This window comes from Mustela putorius, unplaced genomic scaffold (assembly GCF_011764305.1).
Source record: "Mustela putorius furo isolate JIRA1106 unplaced genomic scaffold, ASM1176430v1.1 tig00003899_pilon_pilon_pilon, whole genome shotgun sequence".
Lineage (NCBI taxonomy): Eukaryota > Metazoa > Chordata > Mammalia > Carnivora > Mustelidae > Mustela > Mustela putorius.
In genome coordinates this window covers 3,398,911-3,418,622 of record NW_025422048.1, presented here as the reverse complement: position 1 = coordinate 3,418,622, position 19,712 = coordinate 3,398,911, and the positions used below count along the sequence as shown (strand labels likewise).

Genomic DNA, 19,712 nt, shown 5'->3' with positions numbered 1-19,712 from the left:
ACCAAGGGTGAAGATAGCTTTGTACCTCAGCTCTAATAGGCCAACAGGTAGAAAGCGATTCTTTAGAATGAAAAGAAACAAACTTCCCATGGCTTATGTTCTTGGGTCCTGGTTCTCCAGCCCCTTCTGCTTTCTACTCACTCCTAATTTCATCTTCCTTCCCTGTGAAAGCCCTTCAAATACCTGAAGGCAGAGCTCCCCCTGCTCTTTTCTTCCTCAGGCTACATAGCCTGTTCCTGAAGCCATTCGTCAGGCGACACCTGTGTGAGTCTTGCTGTTGTGTTTCATCCTCGAAATCTTTCTCTTGCCACAGATCACAAAGCTGCCGGTGGAATAAAGACAACCTAAGCGGTGTGCTGAGATTGTAAAACGAAGAAAGAAATGACTTGGTTCTTCGAAAAGGAAGTATACTCTCAAAAAAATAGACAGTTCTTCAACTGCCGCTTTTCTTTGCATATCCCGGAAGGGGCAGAGAGTTCCCGTTAGTCCCTCCCACATGTAGTTCTGACACCAACAGTTGGGTAAATAAGAGGCAACAGAGTCACTCCCAGCCCAGCTCTCTTTCTCTTGTGCCACATTATAACCTTGCCATTTATTAGGTCATCAACTTCTCCTAACAAACCATTTCCAGGTAAGGTAAACTAATGGCCAGAAAGGGGCACCAACCTGTGTGTGGTCCCACAGCTAGGAAGTGGTGGAGGAACCCAGATTCATATCCAGGCTTTGGCTCCAAGTCCAGCTCTTTCCGGTGGTAATCCAGCTGTTTCCCCACCGGCCCTCTGTGTCTGCTTTGTCAATGCGTAGGTGAGATGCCACAGTGACCAATGTGGGGACACACACATGGCTCTAAAAATCCACCCAAGACAGTACAGAGAAGATCTGGCAGCACCTGCATAGAGAAGATTTGAGGGGCTTGTTGACAGAGGAACATGTTCCAGCAGTAAAATGTGGTCACCAACAAGTGCTGGCAAGGTTAATCGAGGCCAGCGTCCACAGAGCAGAGGGGATAGTTAGGCTGACCTCTGCTACTACAGAGGTTGGAAAAGCAAGTCAGATGTCTTGGGAGGCACTGAGTTTCTTCTTTCTGGAGCTGGGGAATAAAGACAGGATAACCACTTGGCAGTTTGTGATTCCAGTAAGTATTTTTGTGATCCTTTTGTGATGCTGTGAGCCTCCCTTGGCCCACACATTCCCAAAGACAACATTTGCTCCACTTTGTCTAGTGGGGCTTGAGGGCTTTTTCTGAGAGAAGAGGTAGAGAATGGTGGCTTTCTTGACCAGGCCCTGGGATATGTGGAAAGGCAGATGTTAGTGCCATGTGTCCAGAAAAAGCACAAGGCACTAAAGTTAAGGTAAAGTGGGTGATGGGCAGCTGTTCTTGGTGCAGAACTTCCTAGGGGAAATCTTTTAACTACTATTCTCTCACAGTCAGATCTCAGCCTGACCTGGAATCAGAGGACTGAGTGCACAACTTCAGTAAATCATGATTTCTGAAAGAGCAGCTATTTTGTGGTGTAAACTTTTGCCTTCTCAGTTGACAAAGGCCCACTGATAGGCCTGCCTGGATGGGCTTCTCCAAGAAGCTGGTTGCTCTTTCACCCACTCTGATTTCTTCGGGCCTGCAGTACCAGCCTGTCCACTACAGGGGAGTGTTGGACATAGTTCCTTGCAACAAAATCTAGATTTCCTAGGGCTTTACACAGTGGGATGCTCAGAGACTAGAGGGTGGGTACAAGCTGGGAAAGCACCTGGCTTGGCCCTTAGGCATTTAAAGTGAACTTGGTCAGCTCTATACCCACTCTTAGGGGAACCACTCTGGGAGCCAAAGGAGCCAGCAAAGAGATTTGTCTTAGCGGCAGGTTCTCACATGTGTGTGTTTGGGTGCACATACATGTACACAGGCACACACACACACACACACACACACACACCCCTTGGCCTTTAGCAATTTGATATAATAAGGGCAAATGCAAATTAAAAATAAGAAGTTACATTCTCCCTGTGGAAAAGCAACTGGAAAGACTCCCTCCTTTTCTTTTCTTTCACACTCTCTTTCTCTGTCCTTTCAAATGTATGTAAATTATTTTTTTAAAGATTTTATTTATTTATTTGACAGAGAGAAATTACAAGTACACTGAGAGGCAGGCAGAGAGAGAGAGAAGGAAGCAGGCTCGCTGCCAAGCAGAGAGCCCGATGCGGGACTCAATCCCAGGACCCTGAGATCATGACCTGTGCCGAAGGCAGCGGCTTAACCCACTGAGCCACCCAGGCGCCCTTGTATGTAAATTTTTTAAGGGCTAAGCCTCCTTGTCTCCTCACAACTCAAGAAAGTTCCTTCAGGGGACTGGGAGCCAAACTCTTGCAATGTAATCCTCAAGGAAAATAATGTCCTGTCTTCCAGTTTTCTGGGAGGAGATGAGCCTGTCTTTGGCTTTTTCCTGACTGCAAATTATTCAGCCTATGAGATGTAATGGTTTGTATCCACTTAGCTAGATGAGATTTCTGTCTTTGCAATCCCTTCAGCTGGTTACCTGTGACAAGCAGCACATTCTGGTCTCAAACCTATTCAGTGATACAGTTGTTAGCTTTCTCTTAAGCTTCTGTGGAGAGGTTTCCCGGGTTGGGAGGAAACTATCTCTCCAGCATTGCACACAAACCCACACAATTGCCACACCCATACTCATGCACAGCCACAGCTTCAGTGCACCCACATTCCCTCACTGCTTTCCTGCAGGCAGGTGGTTGGTGTCTTCTTCCTCGACAGGCTTGGGAAGAGCAGTCTGGCACCGCTCAGCCAGGAAGTCCTTGGCTCTGCGTGGCCAGGCTGGCATGCTTTGTCTTTTATTGTCTTTTCTATGTTTTTCACATGGTGCCCACCAGCTCCTCTGGGTCTGGCTTCTTCAAGATTTCATTTATCTGCTACTACTACATTTTTCCTTTCTCCAATGTTTCTATTTTCAACTCATTCATGGGAAATGAAAAAGTAAAAATGGAGAACAGCAATCACTACGTTTTACGCCTGAAACAAACTTAATGTTCTATACGTGAATTATACCTCAGTGAAAGAAAATACAGACAATAGGAAAACAAAGCTAAAAATGATCCCAAATAAAACTTAACTGCTCTTTCGCATTGTGAATCTGCTAGAACTTTGGGTTTCACTGGTACTTATCTCTTGCTTATTCATCAATTATGTATTCACTTCATTCAACGGATATTAGGAGTACAGCTTGGGCTGCGAGGGTCAGCTTTGTTGAATGAAAGAGCTCGGAGACCCAGATCTCAACCCAGGGACCCCATTTGGTGGCGGAGCGCTAACATTCCTTGGGCCTCAGGCTCCCATCCTGTCTCGCCTCGCCCTGCAGCTGGTGGGCGGGACTTCCCTCCCGTCCAGGCCCCGCCCTCGGCTGGCCGGAAGGCGGTGCTGCTCCTGCGCAGTGCTGGAATTGTCTTTAGACCAATCACGGCCCAGTAAAACTGAGGCGGGCCGCGCTCACGCGCCCTCCACTGGCCCACTTGGCGTTGCGGAGGACCACGTGGAAAGCGGGCTCCGAGGTCTCAGGCCCAGTGGCCCGCAGGCTCTCCGTGTGCGGTGTTTGCGGTGTTTCGGCATCTCAGGGTCTGCGCGAGACCCTGCTTCACTTCCTCCTTGCTGCGCACTGACTTCTTTGTTCACCAACGGATCACAAGTACTCCTCCAAACCTGGCCCTTGTGGAGCACAAAGTATGTCTGTTTTGGGGTGTGGGCCTGTCCCGTCAGTCCTCAGGTTGCCTTTGCGGTGGCAGGCCTGTCTGGAAAGCTCTTGGACCAGGATCCTTCTCTTTGGCACTGGCAACTGGTGGTCTGCCGCTCCTCACGGGTTCCCTTCATAGTAAAAACCCTGTGATGTGCCAGGGGCTTCGGGCTTCTGGGCTGACCTGTACCATGCTTGGCAAGTGATGGGGCCTGTTTCACTGTTTCCCAGTGTCTACTTTCCCTTTGCTAGAAGATACCCCAGGGCTCCCTTTAGTGCTCTACAGTTCTCAACTCCTGGGCTTCAGATTCTGTGGGGACAGCCGGGTGACAATAGTTTTCCTCCATGGGCCCCAAGTATTCCCGGGCTCCATGGGCAAGTCCCTTCACCAATTCTAAGATCCCAGCTTAGCTTTCCAACGGATGACAGCATTGGGAGAAGTAGCCTGATGTAAATTTTAGTAAAGTGATTGAGAGCTGGAAGACAGGAGCACCTCCTTGGCCCGAGTTTTTCCACCTATAAAATGTAGATGGTATATAAATTGTACACTGTGAATAGGCTCTGTAAACTGAACCAGCAGGCACACTGTTCTGTGCACTGGTGGTATCTGGAGGCCAGTGCAGATGAGCTAATGAAAAGAGGTTGGATTCGAAGAAAAATTGTCACCCTTCAGTAAAACTTGCATTTTATTAGAGTTTGTGAAATAAATTAGTTAATTTTCTGTTGGAAAAGACATCAACAAACAAGCCAACGACAACAAAACTTGCATTTCATTGCCCAGGGATTCCTGAAGGAAGAGTTTTTACTAAAATAACCCCAACCAAAACCACTTATGTATTCTTTCTAGAAGTGGAACTAAGTTTTTTCACCAGGGGGCATATTTTACCAATTTGTATTAGAAAAAAAAATCACACCCCACATTATAAAGAAGCCAGAGTTTCTTTCTGTCCCTCTCCCACTCTCTCTTTGCCCACCCCCTTCTCAGGATGATTTTTATTGATTGTATGGTGGAGCTTATTTCTATTTTCCTTGTGGCTTAGTTTTTAAAATGTCACACTGTGCGAGGATTGGCTTCAGAAAGTGCCAGTTGGTGTTTCAAGTATGGCTATTCCCAACCAACCCCACCACCAGCTACCTAAAGGAGGACTGTGGTGGGTCGGGAGGCAGGGTTGCTGTGTGAGCCAATAAAGAAAATGGAGGGATACTGCCAAACTCAACTTTGGGTGTACACTCTTCCTGTCACTGGGTTTATAATACAGAGATTCAAGACAATATGTACAATGGACAAAACATGGGACTGAGAGTTGGGAACTAAAAATTCTTGAATCCTGTCACTAATCCAGTGAGTCTTGGGCAAGTCACTACTCATATTTAGCTCTGTTTTCTCAACTGAACTGAAAGGGCCAGACTGGGACTTTTGCTATTTAAGAATCATTTTCTGATTCTTAGGGAATAAAGGAGGCACCCCTTAGGGTTGCCTCCATCATGACCACGCCCCCAACATGCCATTTCATTCCCATGGCAACGGCTGTTTGGGCTTCACTGACCTCCAGTTCTTTAGCAGCTGCTGCAGGTAGGAGGTTGCAGGACTTTGTTTAGGGGCCAGAGTGCTAATTTCTTTTTTTCTCTTACAGATTGAATTTATTCTAAAAGTTCTATCTTCACCTCAGTGAGCTCACAGTAAATGCTGGAGGAGTGTGAAGTCAGCAACAAAAAGAGGTATGACATCTTTACTTTGCTAAAAAACCTCAAACACTAATATGTAAATGAGATTATGCATTTTGTCCCACATCAGATCTCTTTTAAGAATGATTCTTGTCTAAGTTATCACACAAATGCCACGCAGGCTGCTGATGTGAGAGTGTAAAAGTGCAGGTCTGGAGGCAGGATTTAAGCTTGGCCCCACTAGATATGTGTGTTCTGATAACTCCCTTTCCTCTCTGGAACACAGTTTCGTCATTTGTACAAGAAGGAGTTTAGACTAATGGTATGGGCTGAATTGTGTCTCTCTTCCTCCTAGCCCAAATCCTATGTTGAACTCCTAACCGCCAGTAACTCAGAATGGGACCTTATTTAGGAATTGGGCTGTAGGTGTGATTAGTTGAGTCATACAGGAGTATGGTAGGCCCCTAATCTAATACAACTGGCATCTTGATAAAAAGATATTTGGATACAGATACAGACACAGGGAGAATGCCATGTGAAGAGAAATGCAGAGATCCAGGGGATGCTTCTACAAATAAAGGATCACAAAAGATTGCCCACAAACTACCAGAAACTAGGTGAGAGGCACATAACAAATTCTCCCTCACCATCCTTAGAAGAAACCAACTTTGCCAACCCCTCAATTGCAGACTTTTAGCCTCCAGAACTATGTAACAATAAATTTCTGTTCTTTAACCATTCTGATAGAGTAAGTTAGACATGAGCTGGAGACAAAGGTGGTGACAGACACAGGACAAATTACAAGCCTGCGGCACAACATCCTGACTTTGTGACTTTTAACATCCTGGTCTTAAGTCTTCTAATACTCTTGGGCTGACAGAACAAGAGCCACAGGTATAGAACTTGCACTCTTCTCTCCAACCTCGACCCCCAGGGTAACCTATAGTTTTACACTGTCGTTTCAATCCCCACCCCTGTGGAGGAAAATGGCCATGACAGTTCCAGCAAGAGCCCTGTAGGGCCAGAAGACTCCCCCTCACAACTGGTAGGAGGAGTTACTGAGGTGTTACAAAACAACTTCAGTTGGAGACTCCCCCCTCCCCCGGCAGTTATGACCTATAACCTATGCAAACATCAAAAGAAGAGACCCTCTAGCTCCAGTGCAGTTGCCAGTTCTGGGCCCAACCGACTTCCAAACTTGAGAATGCACTGTCCTTAAAAAACTGCTTTGTGTTAGGTACTTTCCCTCTGGCTATCTTTATTTGTGCGCAGATCCTTTGTGGGGGATCCAAGAGACCTCCATACGCACAATGCAGAGTCTCTCCCACCAGTCAGTTTGCAGTTCATTGTTAAGGTAGCCCCAGCAAGCTAATACTACTATATCAGTGGCTTGAAGTCTTTTTGCTACCAAGAACCCTTTTGCTCTTTGATCTCCTGTGGACCCAGTTCATTTATTTAACAAATATTTATTGAGCACCTACCATATACTAGGCCCTTAATCTAGGCATTGGAGATACACAAAGTCACAAAGCAAATTTCCCTCTTCTTGAGCTTATTCTCTATGTTTTAAAAGATTTAGTCGGTGAAGTATATTACAGCTTAGTTTAGTAATAATTAGTATATATTCTCACGAGATAACCAGGATTACCTCATCAATGTGATATAATTAGTGCCTAAAATCAAAGAAAGATCATATTCTAAGTAACTGTTGATCTCTCATGGCAAGTAAATACATGGAATCTTTTAGGATTTTTTTTAACATATTGAAAATTATTTCCAGAAACTCCAAGTATGGATCCCTAGGGGTACAAGAACTTCAGTATAGGGCTATTAGCTAGAGCAGGGGTGGCAAATTTTTTCCTGTGAAGGGCTAGATATTAAAGGAATAAACAGTTTCTGTCCCAAGTACATAATATTGCCATTGTAGTTTGAAGGCAGCTACAGATGATACAAACTAATGAGTATGGTGGAATTCTAATAAAATTGTATTTATGGACACTGAAATTTGAATTTCATACCATTTTCTTGTGTGGCAAAATATTAACTCTTCTTTTGATTTTTTTCAACCAATGAAAAAGGAAAGCCCTTTCTTAATTCAGGAGTTTCAAACTGTTTGCAAACTGCAAATGAGCAGGCTGTATGTATTCACCCAGCTGACCACAGTTTGCCAACTCCACAGTTAAATTTTAATTTTGCGCTAGTTCTGGAATTAGATCATTCTTATCTCCCTAAGGTTCTAGATGAGGGCCAGAGAGGAAATCAGTTTGAACTCAAACCCAGGCTTCTTGCAGCCCAGCCCACAGTGCTTATCGCTGTTTTAAGCTGCCCTGTTTAGTTATGATTTCACATGCGGTCTTTGTATCCATGTGGTGCAGAAAATAGATGTGTGGTCAGCGGCCCTTTCCAGGCGTTGACCATGTAAGGGTTGTCCTCTTACTAGCTGCCAGTGGCAACCCTATTTTGTCAAGCCTGACCCTATGGTTACCGCACTGTTGTCGTTTATACCTCTCTCGGCTTGCGCGGGTCCGGGAGGCCCATCTGTCCCTTACTATTTGAGTTCCTGTTGTCTCATTGGCAGCTTTCTGAGCAGCTGCAAAATGTTTTTAACTTGAAGTGGAAGTTGGGGTCATTGGCATCGTCAGGTCCGGACGGTCACTCTCAGCAAGGACTCCGGTGAGTGTTAAACTAACTCCTCCCACTTTCCCATGGCTGGACTTTCACTGTTGGTAATAATTAGGAGGCGTTTCTCAAGGGCTGGGAAATAATGTGCACTTCTTTTTTTGTGTTGTCTTCAGAAACTGCTTGGTTGCCTAGGACCACAGTCTTCTGCCTGGTCGTCCCTCTCTGCGGCTCGTCTGTTCGGGCAGCCTCGACACCGCAGCTTGGCGACGCGGTTCCGGAGGGGGACCCGAGGTGCTCCCGCGCGATCAGGGGGCGGTGGCACCGCCGTCCACCTCGGAGGATCATGCTGCGAGGCAAGTCCCGGCTCAACGTGGGGTGGCTCGGCTACTCGCCCGGCCTGCTCCTCGAGCACAGACAGCTCTTCACAGAGCGCGCGCCTCGGCGCCCTAGCCGGTAAGTCACGTGAACGCCGGCGCCGGCGCCGCTCAACGTCAGCACGGCGCGCCGCACTTGCGCATTGCGTCCCGCCGCCCGGCTCTGGCCGGCACTTCCGGCGCGGCACACCTCTACGGGTCGCCTACCGGGGGCAGTGAGTGCGGTCCTGCAGCCCCCCCCCCCGCCTCCCAGCGCCTGCTGCGGGCGCGGCCACGCCATGGAGCTCCTTGATAAAGCGGCGCTAAATGCGCTGCAGCCACCCGACTTCAGGTAGTCCCGAGCGGGCCCCAGGCCGGGTAGGAGTCCTGACCGCAAGGCGACCTGGCCCTGGCCTGGAGTGGGGTGGAAAGGAAGGCCGGAACCGAGCGGGCTGGCCTGCAGTGGGTGTGAGGTCTGGACCCTCGGGGCCGGGCTGCGGGCTGGGGCAGGGGGGAGGCAGGTTGGGGTCTCCATCGTCTACACGCACGCAAGCTGGGGCTTGGGGTCCTAGGGTAGAGGTCGGCGGGCCTTCAGCTCATGCTTCTGTTCTAGCCCTGCCTTTCGCTGTCGTCTATTTTGCGATCTTGCTCTCTGCAGTCTCTCCCCACTGCAGGGCGAGCTCCCTGAGGGCAGGAACCCGACCTTCTCCATCTGCTTGTCCCCTACAGGGCCTGCATCGTCGGGACTTAAATGTTTGTTGTATGAATGAACGAAGGGAAGAGAGTAGGGCTTCCCCTGGTTTGAGACTACTTCACTTGGAATTAGTAGAATGAGCTTTGGTCAGAAAGGCCCCACTGTGGCCCACTAGCCTAGCCAGTGACACCTGGGTAGGCCAAAAGGTGGCGAGGGATTTACCTGCCATTTGATGATGACTTACTGTGTGCCAGACTCAACTTAGGCTCTTTATTACGTACCTTAGTAAAATTAAGAAAGTGTTGTTCGCCCTTAAAAAAAAAAAGATGAAGTTACTCAGGATAAGTGACTTGCCCAAGATCACACAGTCAGGACACACAATTAGTAAGTGTTGAAGCTGGTATTTGACCAATCCCACTAATTCCAAAGGCTGTAATCTTTGGAGCCCCGTGATCCTTTTCTCTGTCTTATGATGTCAATATAGATGTTTTTTAAATTGCTTTTTACTAGGATACCAACAGATAATTTTGTCAGGTACACTTAGAATACAGTGTAGCCCTCCTACACCTGATTTTCGTGTGTCATGATGCAATTTGCAGTGAAATCTAGTTGCAGTGGAAGTCTTGATTGCCACAGAAGGGAAGTGGTAAGCTGTGTCTGCTACTGCTTGCTGCAGAAGTTCGTATCAACTGGGTAAACTATAGGTGGTTTAAAGAGTGGGACAACAGTAAGATTCATCCTAAGTTATTTCTTTGTTGGAGGCCCACTTTAATTCTGGATTTTTCATGTTCTTTATTTCTAAGAAGTCTCTGTAACACCCAATGAGAGAGTTGTAGAAGAAATCAGTTGAATGATATCAGTTACTTTGTTTTAGAATAATTCACCTGTTACACCCAAGCTGGCTTGTGCCTGCAGAACTGCCAGCTGTGGTGGGGATGTGGCTGGAAGCCAAAGAGAAAATGTCCTGTTAACATTAGAGGAAGTTTGCTAGTTTTCAAAAGTCTGTGTGCTTAACTTGATACTTAGTCCCATATTTGTGAGGTCATAACCCAGAATTAAAAATTTTGGAGTTTAGGGTAAAAAAATGAAAAAGAGTTGAAAATAAACTGCAAATTGTTAAGCTGAGCCCATGCCTGGTATAAGAGTGTGCGGCTAGAAATTAACATGTAGAAAAGAAAAGACTAGGTTTAAGCGGTGGGATTGTAAATGCCTTTGTTTGCCTTAACACATTTTTGTATGGTATTACAGCATCTTTTCAATAATGATGTTTTCTGAAGGCCAGGTGAGATACTACGTATTTAAGAGAGGTGATCTGAAGAACAAAAGAACCAGTTAACACTCCCTTTCCCTAGATTCTCAAGCTTGGTTTCTTTATCAGGTTAGATATTTTAACTTTGCATGCCTAAAACACATACTTGAACTCACTATGGAAACACCCAGGTCATGTTTTTTGTTGGGATTCATGAAAGAAGTGGTCAAATACTTACGTTTAATTTTTATAGACCTATTGTAGAGCTACTCATATTCTTTATGAGGATTACACAGTAAATTTCCCTAAAAGTTTACTACTAGGAAACAGTTTAAGGAAGCATAACTATATTAGATGAGGATTGTGTAGCTCAGTGATCATCATAGGAGGATGTGTTGAAAGATGATCCACTGAAGTAGGGAAAGGAAATATTACAACTACTATGTGAATTTATTTTAACCGTATCCTTTTTAAGTATCTAGTTTCACACATGTTTTATATTTTAAGTAATGAATTGATAATATGTGTGTAGATGATCTGTTCAAAAAAATCAGTATGCCCTTATATGGGCTTTGTGCTCAAAACTTATATTTAAGATGGATTAATAGTCAAAAAAGTTTGTAGACCATTGTTTATAAACCGTAAACTTGAGATGTTCCCTTCCTTTCCGGGCTTCCAGAAACCTCCTTGCTAATAATTATTTACACACTTAAAAGAATCCCTTTGCTTTTTATAAATAAAGTAAAAAAGAACCCCTTTGCCTGGATTTTCTAGGGCTCCAGAGAGATGTGCAGGTCTAATAGGAAGCAAGGTGGCATGTTAAGTCCTGTAATAACAGGTATGAGCTAAGTGTGATGGCATCCCAGAGCAATGAGTCATTTCAGGCAGAATGATCAGGAAAAGTGCCTAGAGGATAAGCTCTTTTGAGGGGGACATTGAAGGCATGGTTAGCTCCTTCCTAAAGATACGGACAGGGGCGCCTGGGTGGCTCAGTTGGTTAAGCGACTGCCTTCAGCTCAGGTCATTATCCTGGAGTCTCAGGCATCAGGCTCCCTGCTCTGCAGGGAGTCTGCTTCTCCCTCTGACCTTCCCCCCACCCCGACTCTCTCAAATAATAAATAAATAGAAGCTTAAAAAAAAAAGATACGAACAAAAACTGGAGCCTCTGAGGATTACCAGAAAGAGAATTAAGGTCAAGTGTTGACAATAAGCATAAAGCGTGAAGTGTGTTAAGGTAGTCTGATGATAGATTTAAGAGACGAAAAAGGACCTTAAGCTAAATGATTAAAGCTGTAGGGTTTACTGCGTTTACAATGTACATGGTGGTATGTATGAGGTACAGATGTGTCCATGGTTGCTGGAAACCTACTGTCGCTTCACTTTGCAGTAGTGCTGCTCATTTGTAGCAATGCATAGGACAAATCCTGACATATATCTGCTTATTGAAAAGTCAGTGAAACAACATTAAGGAACATTTTGAAAATGGGGAAATAACTTTATTTTTGTATATTAATCTGTAGTCCTTTTTTATTTGCACACATTTTTAACATAATTGGAATAGTATATATCAGGGGTTGGTGAAGTTCTTCTGTAAAGGACCAGATAGCAAATATTTTAAGTTTTGAGGGCCATATAGTTTGGTACCACTACTCAGCTTGTCCTTTGTAGCTCCAAAGCCACCTTAGATGATACATAAACAAATGGGTGTGTCTGTGTTCCAGTTAAACTTTATTTATAGAAATAGGCATTGGGCCCTTAGGCCTTATTTTGCAGATCCCTGATACACATAATACGATGGAGTTTGCCTTGTTCATTTGTCACACAAGGACTTTCCGAGTAATGGTCAGAGTGTTTTTTGTTGGATCCATATATTGATACACATCAATTGTGAAATCATTTTCTTATTATGGACATTTTTATTGTATCCAGTTTCGTTTGTGCTTTTATGTTAATCTTTTTTATGTTAGTCTTTGTATTAATGTTTTAAGTAGCAGATTATCAGACTTGTTTTTCTTCAAGTATAAATTTGAAAAGCTTGATTCCGTTCTTCAGAATGGTTTTCTTGTATTCTGGATCAAAACTTTCTCCATTGGAATATTTCCTTGATTTTAAAATAACCTCCGGACAAATAGAATTCACTGAATAGAAGGTGTTTTGACATTAATTTTTAAAAATATTTTTTTATTTGACAGAGATCACAAGTAGGCAGAGAGGGGGTTGGGAAGCAGGCTTCCTGCTGAGCGGAGAGCCTGATGTGGGGCTCGATCCCAGGACCCTGGGATCATGACCTGAGCTGAAGGCAGAGGCTTTACCCACTGAGCCACCCAGGCACCTCTTGACATTAAATTTTTAATGAGTCCATGTTGCATGAAGACTTATCTAAGTTGTACTATAGCTATTTAATTACAAAGAAATTAAGTTTCCTTCAGCTGCATCTAAATATTTCTAGACTGCTTTTTCTCTGGAGATCTCTCATGCCTTGTTTGTACTGTATCCAGCTGGCCCTTGATAGTGTGCTTTGTGAAGGAACGTCATTAGTTGTTTTCTCTCTTTTCCTTTACTGTCTCCATTATATATTCTGTAATTAGGGTATGCTTGCATAGCACTTTGGACACTACAAACCACTTTCATAGTTTGATGCTTCCTCTCGCACTGGATCTGAATGGCAGTCTCTTGGGTGTTCTCTAGGTCTTTAGGTTCTTCTCATTTTGAGTTCCTGACTCCTCTTCCTCTGTCCAGTGCTCCCAAGGCAGGGGCAGGGTTTCCAGCATCTTTTCTGTGGATACAAAACCAGTTGGAAATGGCTGTGCAGGTTCTGATTTTCTCTTTGTTTACTTTCTTCCAGAAATGAAAGTTCATTAGCATCTACCCTGAAGACGCTCCTGTTCTTCACAGCTTTAATGATCACAGTACCTATTGGGCTATATTTCACGACTAAATCTTATGTTTTTGAAGGTAATCCTAAGTGATAAAACAAGACATTTACCCCTTAGTATTTTTAAGATTCTATGTGTTTATGATCTCTTTATATCTGTAAGCTGGGTGTTCTTAATTTGGTTCTTCCATCTGTTTCTGTTTTGCTTTTCAAAAATCATGTTGTTCAAGTGAGTCTTCCTTCATGAAATTAACTTGTTCATCATTGAGTCATTTTAGCGTGACAGTATATTTGTTGAGGGTTCTGTGAAATGGCTTGCAAGTCCTTTCTCTTACTATACCTCTGACAGCAAGATTGGCTGACATGGGAGGAGGAACTTGGGGCAGTGTACCTTTGATAGCAGACATTAGTAGAAAAAGAAAATTAAGTCCCCCTTTGTATGTTGAAATCTGTGAGTGAAGTGATCATTACAGTTTTCACTCAGGATAATGTTCCTTGTGTATAGGAGGTATTCAGATCTTTAAATGAATACTTGATTTATCACCACCCAAAGTATTCCTTTTTAATTGCCTGACTGGTTAAATAAATATATAACTAATAAAAAGCAGTATGCTTTGTTTTTTGCACTTTGATAAATTTGGGAATAAAATGGAAACTTTTTTTCTCTTGATAGGCGCCTTTGGAATGTCCAATAGGGACAGCTATTTTTATGCTGCTATTGTTGCGGTGGTCGCCGTCCACGTGGTGTTGGCCCTCTTTGTTTATGTGGCCTGGAATGAAGGCTCACGACAGTGGCGTGAAGGCAAACAGGATTAAATTGAACATCACCTTTTGATAGCATTAAATGGATTTTTAAAAATGGTAAATGTGTCTGGGGTATTAATAATTTCAATAAAGTTGAGAACATGTTAAAATCAATCTGAAGGAGTCACATTTGACTAGTGTAAAATTTGATCCTTCTAATGCAATGATTTGTATCATCAGTTTTAACTGTCCGAGTCTCTCCTTTGCAAATGAGAATTTGTAATGTTAAGTTGGTCACAAATAAGTATGTTAACTTAATTATACATTTGGAAAGAATTTGATTATCTCACAACCAAAAATGTTTTACAGCATTTTGTCTTTTGGTTGGTTTTAAGGTTCATTTCTCTGGATTTGTTAAGATGTACACAGTGAAGGAAATCTGAGCTGGTTTTCACTGGAGCACTTTCCCTTACTTTTACTGAAGTCCTGGGTCATTGGATTCTAGGTTGTAAATTCCTGTGCGAAATTGCTTGAATTGTGGATTTGGGACTTCATCTGAATGTCACTGAAAATTTTGCATCGAGTGTAATTCCTAGCCAATAGGAATCTTTCTCATTACATTATTTCATGGGCAGACTAGGCCAGATCACACCCACACCCTTTTGTGGGAAAGGACTGGTTCATTGAAGGATCTAGGCAGCAAAGCAAAAAGATAGCTACCTGGGCACTTAGCCTTTGCAGGCTACCCTGTGCTTTTAGGCTAACTGTTTAATGATCTGCTTTGCTCTGGCATTGAATAGTGAAGTGATGCTTTCATTACAGGGTTTGTGTAAACTCCCTTTCCAGTTTGTTTTTCCTACTTTTCAATAGTGTATATGGTAGGAATTTACATTTAGGTGTGCCCATTTTCACATACTTCATGAAAGTAGATTATTTTTATCATCCAGGAAGTATTCCTGGGATTGGTAGTCGAGTCTTTTTTAATCAGAGCTGTTATACCCCAGATGTATATAGTTATGTAATCGTGAGGTCCTATCTGATGGGAAAAGACCCTGCCGTTTTACTTTGGTACCCTTAGTCTGTTCTTTCCAGCTACTTGGTACTACTTGTGTGCAGTCTAAAAACACACCTGGAAAAATGTGTATTGAAACAGGAAGAGAATTTAAATTCCATGTGATATTTCTACCTGGAGATAAACATTATTTTGGCTTATATTCCATGTGCATTTCCTAATGCTAGTTCAGCACACTAAACATTTGGTTTAGTTCAAATTCTGTTAAGTTCAAATTCTGCCTGTGTTGCCTCACAGTTATTTACATTATTTTTCTGGATGAATGGTATTGGCCATTTTCTTGAAAAAGTACATCCTACCCTTACTCCTTTTTACTAGTCCAATTTCCTGTTACTGGCAATTCCTAATACAGTGGCCCTTGCTGTTTTTGTCATTACTGATTTTTCTGTTCACCCCTATTTTCGTTGTGCAGCTGGACTAAAGGAATAGGGAGGTGGTTAAGCATAAAGTAAGTAGGCATTTGTGTTTAATTGTTGAGAAAAAGTGAAAGATGACTATTGTAGGACTCTTATTTTGCTTATAGTTAAATATTGTCTGCAATTTAAATATCTTTAAGCCATTATTTTAACTGTAAAGTGTTTTTCTTAAAGACTACAGTTTTAGTATAAAATTGTACAAATTTAATATAAAGTTGTAGAATACCCTGGTTTAAGTTTGGGGTACTGTGTGGTAGATTTCTAAATGGTTGTCCCTTTAGAAGCCTTGTTACACATAGAACTGTTACCCACCTAATTTCTTTTCTATAATGCCAAGGTTTTGTATTTTTGAGGTCTCATGCTGTTTGTAAAATAAGAATGCTCAATGTTAGATTATTCTGATTTCAGATGTTTGCTGAGTAGAAAATGATATGGATGTTTTTCTACAAGTATTTAAACCAGAGATTCATGCAAAAGCAGTTGTAATTTACTCTTGGAAAAAGTACCAAGTGTTTGAAAGTTAGAATTGGAAGCTAGAGTTGATATTTGAGATTGTTAAAGTACAGGCTTGTTTTCAAACCAGTTAATTTTTTTCCGGAGTTCTGTTAATTCACTACTTCGCTGCTGTTAAAATGACATATGGTATTTGACATACAGATTTATTATTCAAGATGTCCCACTGATTTCCTCTTGCACAATGTACGTACTTCAGGATGTATAGAAAGGAAAGCTACAATTGAGCCCTCATATGTGTTTTAAGATAGGACTATGTTCACTGTTGTTTGAAAAGGGATTGTAAGAATAACCTCAATTAGGAAGCGTAACTTGAAGTGTCAGCACGAGCTACTGATAAACACATTGCTTTCCCCATCTTACCTCCCATTTTGTGCCCACCTGCCAGAATATAATCTTTTCTTTCCTGTTGTGCTAGAAAATGAAGTGTGTTGTAGAATGCATCTGATGTTATTAGCTCTTCAAGTGGATAGACACTGTTTTACGTATTAACAGCAGAATTCAGTTTTGAGCTGTTACCGAAGGAACTTAAACATCTTTTTAAAAACCTCCTATTTCATGGAAATCTAGCATATACATTGTAATAATTAGGCTATTTTCATCATAAAAATCTCATTATCTTTGCCAAAAGAGCCAGCTGATTGACATGTTTGATATTTACCTGCCATTTTCATATAAATTTTATATGTACAGCTAAGAGTACCCACGGAGACCAGTAAAAACAGTTAAATAAGGTGTGCGCAAGGAAAGATGATAGCCAAAGGTATATGAAACAACTATCTAGTGTGTATTTCTCATCTCTAGACAAGTTCATGTTTATTGTTTTATTTATGATCAAGTGAAGTCGTAGACCATTGTTGGCCCACTTTATAAATGGTTCAGCAGTGGCACAGAATTCGTCACTTGTCTGAGGTCAGCAGCAGATTTTCTCGGCTGTCAAGTGATGTGTGTCCTCCAACAGAGGAGTACAACTCTATTAGTTCAGATTCTACTCTTATATTGAAGATGAGTTTTGCGAGAGCTGGCTAAAGCAACACTTTGATAACTTGACAAGATTTTTTTCTTCATTTGGCAGAAGGGGAAAGGGTAACCTGAGAAACTAAATTATTTTCAGGGACTTTGGGAATTTAACAATAACTATTACATGTAATTTATGAATAGTCAAATGCTTTATATATTCACTAAAATAGTCTGAAATTCCCCAATTTACCCTCATTCCTGGCCACACTTTCCTTTCCTGTTGCATTGCTTCATGTTCTTAAGAATGGATTCTGCATTCCTTTTAAGGTATTCTGTCAGTCATATTTGTCAGTTATACATGCTAGTCTTCCTTTTTCTCAAGTTCAGTGAACTCTCACTGGACAATAATAGCAATAGCTAACAACATCTGCACAGCACCTTACAGTTTGCAAAGAACGTTCACATATTCTTGTTGGAATTTTGCATAGTGAATCTGCTACTAGATGTCTCTTGACATCCTTGCTGAAGATGTTAGAATCTTTAACTCAGTAGAGTCGTTGAGTATGCTGTAGTCTTTGAATAGTGCCCTGACTAGGGATGGGGATTAGATGCGCTATTTTGAAAGCTGTGTGTAATTATTGAAATGGGGGGCTTGAGTTCTTTAGCCACTTGAATCAGATTTACTTTTGTAAGTGATACTTTTCTAACTGTTACCTGGATGGATTTTGTATCCATTATATTCCAGCCTGTAATTTGTATAAATTTACCGTCTGTTGTCATTAAAAAAAGTGTTCGAAATGCGACTTTGATGTGTCCTGATTGAATGAATAGTAAGTTTATTAGCATCTCTGTTTTTTAGCCCTTATTTGCTTCTGTTTATACCATATAAAATCTATAGAGTTGTCAAGGGTAGGCCTTTATGCAATACTTGTAGACCAGAAGTGCTCAGACTGGTGGGGGTCTCTGAGGGGTACCAAGACAGGGAGGGCTGGTTATACCCACTATGTGGTGACCCCATCAGAAGTGGTGTGGCAGTGGGGAAAGAAAGCAGCATCTTGCCCTGTGGCTTTTTAAAGAAAATTCATTTGGGAGTGAATGGGCTTCAGGTCCTGCGAAAGGAGTAATATTTGTGGCTAAATAATTCAGTGAGGGGCAGTCCGTTCCTCGCCCTGTCTGCATGCCGCCCCCTTCCTAGCGGCAGTTGCCTTTGCCTGCGGCCCTCTAACTACCTTGTGCTGGTGCTCCAGCTAATTTCTGTGCTTCTAAGGGCTCTAGCTAGTTCTTAATAAATACTGTCCTCCTCTAAAAAAGATTTGAGACCTCTCAGTGTCAAAATATAAAGATGATATGTGATCATATATATATACAAAAGTACAGATTATAAAATGTCCGGAGAACTCAGGACACCTAGAGCGGCATTGCAGAGACCACTGGAATCACCTTCTAGGATCTACTGCCCAGACCTACCAAGTCAGAACCTCTGGGGGTGGGGCCTGGAATGAAAATAGTTGCTGGTAACGGGCCGTATCTGATGAAGCCCATTTGAGAACTGCTGCTGGCATTGGGAATTGTTAATGTTTGTTTTTAATGCTAGACCTGAAGATGTTTGTATAAAGCTGGCCTGGAATAGATACTTTAATAAGCAAAGGTAGAGTTCTGCATAATGCTATATATTGAAGGCTCTGCTTAAAATCAGGAGAGCTGGGGCGCCTGGGTGGCTCATTGGGTTAAGCCTCTGCCTTCAGCTCAGGTCATGATCCCATGTTCCTGGGATCGAGCCCCGCGTCGGGCTCTCTGCTCAGCGGGTAGCCTGCTTCCTCCTCTCTCTCTCTCTCTCTCTCTCTGCCTGCCTCTCTGCCTACTTCTGCCTACTTGTGATCTCTCTCTGTGTGTGTCAAATAAATAAATAAATCATCTTTAAAAAAAATCGGGAGAGCTTTCTTGGGTACCTGACCATCATGTTGACTTTGCTTCACTGTTTAGGAATTCTATGAAAACTGGTGCAGGGGACAGCCCTCTTAGAAACCGCTTCAGCCTATTAGGAAATGGCCACTGCTGCTCCTCTGATGCCTTCCTCTTATTTGGAATTCTTAAACTGTTGTCTTTGAAGAGAGGGGAAAACCTAGCACAGGCATTTAAGAGACTCTGGTTTCAAAAGTAAAGGAGCTAACCCTAGGCATATCTGCTCTATGAATAGGACAGTATACTATACTGTACTATACTATAATAGTATAACCCCTGCCACCACATACTCTTCCTGTCACTGCTTGCATCTTCCACTTCACTTCCTGTACAGCCTGTTGTTCTGCCTATGCTCACTCCCATGCCACAGCTTTCTACTGGCTGTTCCCTCTGCCCAGGACCCTCTCCCTCAGATCCTCCCAGGGCTGGCTCTCTTTCACCCTTTAGGTCTCAGCTCTCATGCTGCTTCTCCAGAAAGGCCTCCTCCATCCTTCTCAGAACACAGTATTGGATGAAATTGCCCTGTTTGTTGGCCTGCCTCCACTATGCTGTATGCTTCAGTATGTCCCCTAAATCCCCGGTGCCTCGCACTTAGTTTATTTAGTAAGGATGTTCTTGGCCAACTGGAAGTAACGGAAACCACAGTTCAAACTGGCTTAAACAATGGAAGAGGTCAGAGATGGGGCCAGTCTATTCGCACAGTTCAGAGTTCCTGTTCCATTTCTCTGTGATTCCCTCTGCATGTCCTCCTCAGCGTGTTGGTGACAGCCTCAGGCTTCCCTGTCTCGTGATAACAGAACGGCCACAGCCATTCCGAGGCTCCATTTGTCCACCACAGATAGTCACCTGGCCA

At 43.0% G+C, this 19,712-nt stretch overlaps 1 protein-coding gene across 2 annotated transcripts; it reads left to right on the top strand.

The window, feature by feature from the left end:
- Positions 1–7,908: 7,908 nt before the first annotated feature.
- On the top strand, positions 7,909–17,700 carry VMA21 (vacuolar ATPase assembly factor VMA21). Of its 2 annotated transcripts, XM_013047927.2 has the most exons (4): positions 7,909–8,072; positions 8,195–8,474; positions 13,163–13,272; positions 13,866–17,700. In XM_013047927.2, exons 2-4 carry the CDS (start codon positions 8,365–8,367, stop codon positions 14,006–14,008), a joined length of 363 nt encoding a protein of 120 aa, XP_012903381.1. In that variant the 5' UTR covers positions 7,909–8,072; positions 8,195–8,364; the 3' UTR covers positions 14,009–17,700. The 2 variants fall into 2 exon arrangements, with proteins under 2 accessions (XP_012903381.1, XP_004776702.1); XM_004776645.2 differs by lacking the exons at positions 7,909–8,072; positions 8,195–8,474 and adding an exon at positions 8,534–8,726.
- The last annotated feature ends 2,012 nt before the right edge of the window (positions 17,701–19,712 follow it).

What these genes read in the sequence shown, in the direction of transcription:
- VMA21 (XM_013047927.2), top strand. Translation starts at nt 8,365, where the DNA reads ATGCTGCGAGGCAAGTCCCGGCTCAACGTGGGGTGGCTCGGCTACTCG. An exon ending in GCGCCTCGGCGCCCTAGCCG is followed by an intron (nt 8,475 to 13,162) that starts GTAAGTCACGTG and finishes ACTTTCTTCCAG; the next exon opens with AAATGAAAGTTCATTAGCAT. An exon ending in TAAATCTTATGTTTTTGAAG is followed by an intron (nt 13,273 to 13,865) that starts GTAATCCTAAGT and finishes TTCTCTTGATAG; the next exon opens with GCGCCTTTGGAATGTCCAAT.